The sequence below is a fragment of the Dendroctonus ponderosae genome, unplaced genomic scaffold (assembly GCF_020466585.1).
Source record: "Dendroctonus ponderosae isolate FM_Combo_2020 unplaced genomic scaffold, Dpon_F_20191213v2 Dpon_F_20191213_28, whole genome shotgun sequence".
In the NCBI taxonomy this organism is placed as follows: domain Eukaryota; kingdom Metazoa; phylum Arthropoda; class Insecta; order Coleoptera; family Curculionidae; genus Dendroctonus; species Dendroctonus ponderosae.
This window is the reverse complement of record NW_026018488.1, coordinates 1-7,804: the sequence shown is the minus strand read 5'-3', so window position 1 is coordinate 7,804 and position 7,804 is coordinate 1. Positions and strand designations below refer to the sequence as shown.

The 7,804-nt window shown below is 33.6% G+C and overlaps 1 protein-coding gene across 1 annotated transcript in view; it reads right to left on the bottom strand.

Moving 5' to 3' along the window:
- The window catches only part of LOC125503741 (neural-cadherin-like), a gene marked incomplete at its 5' end in the record, with an annotated part of 15,004 nt that extends 13,607 nt beyond the window's left edge, over nt 1-1,397 (bottom strand). Inside the window, 2 exons of the mRNA XM_048664487.1 lie at nt 204-545; nt 1,042-1,397. Of these exons, the coding sequence (XP_048520444.1) occupies nt 204-545; nt 1,042-1,397 (698 nt within the window). The remainder of the gene's footprint in view (nt 1-203; nt 546-1,041) is intronic.
- Between the last annotated feature and the right edge of the window lie 6,407 nt (nt 1,398-7,804).

Below are 7,804 nucleotides of genomic sequence, written 5' to 3'. Positions count from 1 at the left end.
GAACATATCTTTGACGCTGAGTCTACTTTAACACAATCTCTTATTCAGCAGTGGCATTCGGCTTTTTCTTTTTTATGTGTAATCAAAACTGTAGAGAGATCATTCTTGTGTCCCACTCATTTATTTGTCAAAAAATTATTATCACGCAATCGTTTAGGAATGACAAGACCACTTGTTCTAGCTATAAAAGGCAAGGCACTTACCTTGCTTTTTCCACCTTGGTCGGGATCCGTTGCTTTGAAAGTATCTAAACTTTTACCAATTTCTGCGTTTTCTGGCACACTGACTTCGATATTGGGTCTTTCAAAAACTGGCTTATTATCATTGATATCCCGTAATTTCACAACTACCCATGAATAAGCCACGTGGTACTTGTCGTTGTCGTTGTCTTCACCCTTGTCGTTCACCTGGATGCGGAATCGGAATCCGTTGCTCTGAAGAAGGTCTTCATAGTCCAGGGGCTGGACTATTTTTAAGGAGCCGGTACCGTCGTTGTTCCGTACCATTGTAAATTTGTCTGCACCGTAGCCGCTGCTTTCAAGTACCTGCAGATAATTGAGTCAGTATAATAATAAAATACGTAAAAATGGATACAAGTCCAAAAAGGAGTTAGATGTAAGACTTGTAACTGTACACAAATGTTTTGTCCCAAGTATTCTCCACAGTGTTCGTGTTTCTTTAAAAATAGTGAAAAATTAAAAGTGATAACTTTGAATTTTGTAATGAATCAGTTGGTTGCTTTAAGAAGATCTATCGCAAGTAAAGAGCTGCCGTTTGAAATTTTAGACTTGGGGTGGCTAGAGGATAGAGGGTTGATGGCGGTAGTTTACTTTAGGTATTAAAAAACGCCATTTACCTGGATTCGTCAATTCCATGCAAAATATGTTACCGAAATATAAACATTTTTGTTTCCATATATGTAGAAACTTAAGTGAGTATACAAAAAATTTGATGCTACATTTTGACGTATGCAGTTCCACAAAACTGGGACATTGGAAGAAATAATGGATATACTAGGAAAATAGCGAACAATTATCCTACCTTGTATTGGAACTTATTAGTTTCGTCTTCATCATGCACAGTTACGGTAAGAATAGGCATTTCCGGCAGTGCGCTACCATCAGTTTCGTCTACTTCAGTTAACCACTCATCTTTTGTGAACGCGGGAGGCATATCGTTTATATCTTTAACACGAATACTAGCAGTCCCAGTTCCTTTTAAACCACCACCGTCCATCGCAACCACCTGGATGGAATAATCGGGCGTACGTTCACGATCTAAACAACATACGGCCGTCTTAATCACTCCCGTTTCCGATTCGATTTCAAAGATAGGAGACCCGGTCTCTTCCTCGATGACGTTCTTTTCGATGGAGTAGACCAATCTTGCATTTGTGCCTGCAACAATAATCATTCATTAGTCATTTTGTTATTCCTTCAGCTGAAACACAATAGTTTCAAATATTTGAACATGTATTTCTTAGTTTCAATTTCTTCTTATGAAACATAACTTAACAAAAGTAAGAACCAGTTGCTAAAAGGGCCTTTAAGGCCTACTCGTCGGACCCATCGGGTTTCCCCACAATACTACTGCTACTAAGATACAGTTGCACCATGAGTTTGCCTTGAAATCAATTTTATATACTGCATGGAAGATAGTCTGGTAGTTGGATTTCCAAAATGGCGCTATCCTGATGATGCTGGGTTGAAACCTACATCAATATTAAAGAGAAGATAACAGTTCAACCATTTCCAAAAATTTCACCAAGAAGACACTGAAAATGTTTTGTTGAAAGGTCATTGAAAGATAAATTAATTAGGAAATAGTTTATTAACCTTTACTCGATATGCGATAATTAATATCAGCAGGGATTTGAAACTGGCAAAAGTCTTTCAAAAATGTTTCAATGCGCAAGAGAAGCCAAAGCAATGGATAAATTATAATTTAATCGCGAACAACATTAGCCAACGGTGAACCAACCTCCAAAAGACTCAAATTTAGCATGTGGTTTTTCTTTAATATTATCACCCCAGATTTTCTGATTACGATTTTAGGTATGGTTAAAAAACGAATTTTAAAATGTGTTAAAGTAAATATAAAAATTGAAATATAAGTAATAAAACCAGGTGCGTTTTATTTTATTTTTTGATATACAGGATGACAATACAACTAAATTTGACACAACCTTAAAAAACTAATTCTCATCTCGATACTCGGATATAGTTTATAAAGCAAACTCATTTTGTCTTTCGATTCTTTATCCCTCCCGGAAGTGCTGCTTTAGAAACGGGTTCATCCGGTATATGCTCAAGGAAAAATTTCGATTTAAAATGTAGATTCTGCCTCACCAAATTAATATTAATAAATCTTCTTCTATCCAACTAAACGTTAATATTTGTAACATAATATCATAAACGGCACCATTTGTGTAACATACTGCTCTAATTTGAATATGAAATAACTGAATTGTACGAATTAGCTGAGAACGATGATTATGAATTATTCAAATTATAATATTGCAACGTAAATGCATATTTATCAACAATCAATAATTAATTCATATATAGCACAATTGCATTCATATTTGGATTTTAGTTTAGAGAAATAACTACTAAACCAAACACCTTAATTAGATAAATATTACTGTACGTAAATTGCCCCTTGTTCATAAAAATACTTTTTTCGCATTTCAAAGCTTTGTCCAGTAATAAAGACATGAACGAATATGTGAAAATATTTTCTCGAAATTCTTCCCATGAAAATGTAAAGATCGCTACGAAGAAAAAGCAGTTTCAATAGTCTAACAGGATATTGGAAACCGTTTTATTAGGAATGCTAACCCTATTTTCTCACAAAGTTGCATAAAGGAACGGAAAACGTATTTACACGCTGAACGCCGAAAGAAATTAAGACCAAACGAAACTGCTGATTGAATGAAAGCCCCATCGGCGTCGGGCTCGTGTGAAAATTAAAGACGTTTGACCTTATCTACTATTTCCTTTCATGTAGAATTTCCAAAAAACTAAGATTTTTCGGATTAAATTCTTAATTTCCTAAATTGTTCGTTCTTAACATTTTCCACAAATACCTTTAACATTTTTTTTGTTTTTTTGATTCTGAGCTCTTGCTATGATTTATTTGTTGGACAGAAATGCTTTCATTAAGATTATGTCGATGCCAATTAAACATACAAATCCGATTAATTTTGAATGCAAGTCCAAATCAATAGAACCGTATATTCCCGAAATGATGTGAATTTACTAAATAATATGGTTCAATTGCAACAAGTACAGAGTTCAATATAATTATTTTCGGATTAATATTAGAGTTAATCGGATCTACATCGATGTATATGAGGGTACTACGGCCTCTTGAAACTTAAGGATAAATTCACTGAACTATTTGCTCTGGAGAACGTTGAAGAGTTAACACATTATAACTAAAGTTTGATACAAAACGTGCTTATAGAAATAAATAACTTGTATATGTGTGTAGATAGTTGTTTAAAAAGTTGATTTAAATTTCATCATATAGTCATTAGGCGGATAATGAATGTAAACTATATAATAATAAAAACATCCAACATAATCGAGAGAGGCCGTGAAAGGCAGTATGATTATTTTCAATATTTACAAAACAGAAAACAATTAAGAATAGTTTGAACTAGATGCCTTGAAGGATCGTAGATTGTTACTCCATCATGCGATCTTTACGATACATATTACCCAATAGATCATCGAAAATATTTTATATTTTCTTTGCCTACTTCGAGATTTGCCATTGGAATTACTTCCCTTTATTATGTTTATCAATGTGTGCCCATTTGACATTAAAGCGTTCTGCGGAATGCTTCGCCTGGGCAGTTTCTGCTTGCAGGGGTAAATACTGCGCCTTTTACACTTTGTATCTAAACTAAAATTCAATCGAAAATCCAACACACCATATATCACCATCGCTTGTAATTGATTTAGTTCCCGAAAAACAATGCCGAATGCAGGTGCATTTGTCATTCTTTATCTCTATTATCAAACGGTTTCTCAAAGTAAAAAGCACGTGTAAGTTTTGTCTGATATCTTGCCGATCACGCGTTTAGCAATTATAGAACAACTTCAGTCTATCTTGCAAAGTTGCAGTCTAACTTTTCCACCTTCTCTAATACGAGCACGTTTCACTCACATACTTGACAGCATAACATTTTGTTTCTACACCTCTATGTAAGGCTGCTTTGCTCACATAAGGGAAAATGTTGAACAGCTCAAAAATCTTACTGTCCTGTATTTACGTTTGGACGCATAGGGACTAACAGTCCTTCATTCTTATGAGATTTTTATATTTTTTAAACGTTAAAGGTTTATAGAAATGTCTTCTTAAGAAATAAAAGCATATTCTGATCAATATCCCATTACAAGCTTAACTGCGGTTTAGCGGAAATCGTTACCATTTCGGCATGAATGTACTCAATTGGATGGGTAGCGATTTTGATATTAAAGAATGTACTCCAGTAATCCGTCAAGCTGAGTTGTTCGTAAGTCATCTGTTTAATTACCAAACAAAATTCGACGTTAATTAAACAATAATCGCATAAATCAGAAAGTACGATAACTTTGACCATAGCAAACACCGTAACAAACTTATTTTTCAATAAACCATCAAAAAATCTTAATCCTATTTGAACGTCTCCAATTTTACACTGCTTACTCATTTTGGGCATTCTTGTTAGGATGGTACCGACGAATATCTTGTCTTTATAAATATTAAAGTTGAAAAAGATTGACCTGTAGGTAATCGACAGTTGAATTCTTTAAAAGCAACTGGGCGGAAGTGTCTTGATTAGTTAGTTAATGCTGATTGATTAAATATGGAAAGGAAATAAACAAAGCTAAAACTATTTCGTAAATTGCTGAAACCTCTAAATGCTTTCTAGTTATAATTCATTCAGGTTAAATAGATCTTTTCAGCCGCGGGTTATATTATTTCATGTAGGCGATTATGATCTGAAGCTCTCCTGTTTTCACGTCGTTCTAATCCCTTTGTATTCCATTTCTGTTATTTCGATTTTCTTCTTTCCTACTCACTTTGCGTGACAACTCACTATCCGAGTTCTTCTACTGAGAATTCCGTTGCCTAGTTGATCAAACCATCTTAGTTTTTGTATTGGAATTGTTTCCAGTATGTGTACCATTATCACTTCCTCCCTTAATATTTTTCACTCATTTTTTTATAGTAATTTTTGGTGATTCTCTTGCTTCTTTTGAGGTAATTTATTTCCACTGTCTGCATTTATCGTTAAGAGTTTTTGTTCGTGTCTCACTCGCGCTGCCACATTGGAATAACATCACGTTTCGAAATTAATTTTGTAGAACAAAATTACTCATCTGTACTGATAGTTGACACGTTTATTAGAACTGCAAATATTTTCGAGTTATGAAAAGTTCTCATTCATATTTTTCTAAGTAATAATTAAACTAATAAACATGCAATGGTACTTATACTTAATCAATCATTTATTGCCTCTAAACAACTATTCAAATGGGCCACACAAAGCCTATTTTTTATTGTAGCAAATTTTTGAAGAATACTGTTAGCTTGATAGAAACTGGAAATTAAATTTTATGCTGAGAAATTAATAGCAGTTCCTTGGAAGAAAAAATAGGAGGAAAATAAGTAAAGTGACTGCAGAATAATCGATTCTTCTAAATACTATTTTAACTATTTCACACCGATAAAACCAATTTAATTCCAGTATTGGTACGACATAATATGTGTGAACATTTTTTGTTTCGTGTTACATAGTGCATTTGCTTACGGTATTCTTCTATTTAATTTCCGATAAACTGATCATCAGAACAATCTGACTGAACAAGGATTTGCCTATTTGATTAATAACTTTGAACATATTAAAGCTTAATTTCAGAAAATTACCTGTCAGCTTCTTAAAACCGATAAATCATGGACGCGCACATATATCTAAATCTCATGATAATTGTACTTGCGTAACTTATTGCCTTAAATTCAGCCTAGAGATTTAGAAAATCGATGTCAAAAAAATGTAATATAGTCTAATCATTTAATAGCTGATTAATAATGCGGCACTATCCTTCTGAGTATTAAGTACATAAAAAAGTTATGAGAGTTGGGTTTTTATTTGATATTTGACCTACATTCGCTAAAGCTGGGTACAAAATCTCGGGATCTTCCATTTACCTTCAATATTTATTTTGCAGTTCCGGTTTGAAATATCTAAAAAAGTTCCATTCGACTTAGTTTAAAATGTCTCTCACAACCAGTTTTTCTGTTCCGTATATCCAAAAGGGGTTTGAAGAGAATCTCAGTTTCCAATAAAAGGATCACAATACGAATTTTTTTATTCAAATCATATGAGTATGTGTTATGAAATGAAATTTATAAATTATCTTGCAGTTATACGAAATTATAGTTTCTTCTGAAATAATAATTTCATAATTATGAGCTTAAATCAGTTCTAGAAGATCTCTTTGAGACAGAACAAAAATCTAATGGAAGTTGGAAACTAATATCATTAATGATGCAGGACACTATTAAAATCCCCGTATTTGAACTAAGGGATAATTACAGACAACCTGACGAAGGATCATTCAGGAAAATTCCAGGGATTCTACAACTACCAACCCTTACATTTCCCTATGTGCTCTACTACTTCGCTCCGAATTATTACTGTTAGCTCGCCGCAAGATTGTGGCAAGTTGTGCTCGGCACTTATGTGAAGAAGTGTACTCAATTCAGTACAGAAATTCCAGTAGCGTTTTAATTATTTATTTATCTGCATCAACGTGCATTTGGATAGCTCGCTTACTTAACCAGATTTAGGTATTTGCAGTTTTCCGAATGTTCTTAAAGGTAATTCGTTTTCGCATAAAATGTTTTTAGATCTGTTATCCATCAACTGAAAAGTCGAACTTTAGGTAGCAGACTAAATTTCTAAATTTATGAACCCTGATGACACTTAAATATTTACACTTGATGCCCATAGGTATTCAGTAAAGTCTGGAAGTAGTAACTCAAATGGTTTGTTGGAAAGACTTGCAGATTAAAATCGATGCATTTAAGGCAACAAGGTATCTCCCTAACCTGCAATAATCCTGAATGGGGCTTTATGTCGAAGTTTTGGAATTTTAAATATTACGTTTTCGAAAAAATGTAATATTTTGAGAGTTTAATGTGATTGAAGGTAATGAAGCTATCAGAAATAAATATGTTTAGAAGACGGGGAATCTATTATGGTTAGATAGATAGAAGATAACTCCATAACCTCGGATTACTGGTTCAAACTATAGCAGAAACGATTTGTCTGAAATGTATGCTCTCAGGGCAAATTTGACCTCTAAATTCCAAATTACTAATTAGAAACGAGCAAGTGTGATTAATTACTCTTCGAAGATAAATTCCAAATATGATTGTTATACATTTCCTTCTTTCACACATTTGCTTCAAAACTTGGTTTAACTAAATACGCCAGATCACACGTAAAATTAGCAGCCCAACTTCCGAAACTCTGCATAGTTAGTAAAAGCAGACAAATTTGGAAACTTTGCGGTAATCGAAAAGCAATATTTTCACAAACTGAATTTAAGCTCTATCTGGAAATTAAAATGTTTTTAAACAGAAAGTCGCGGCAACATTTATAGAAAATATACAGGGTACCCGTAAGCTCATGATCAAAAGGGTACTGCGGTATTTTCTGGACCAAAAGAAGACGATCTGACCTAACTTTTGTTAACAAAAAATGTCTGGCTCCTCTGCTATTGATGGACAAAATTCTTTAAAA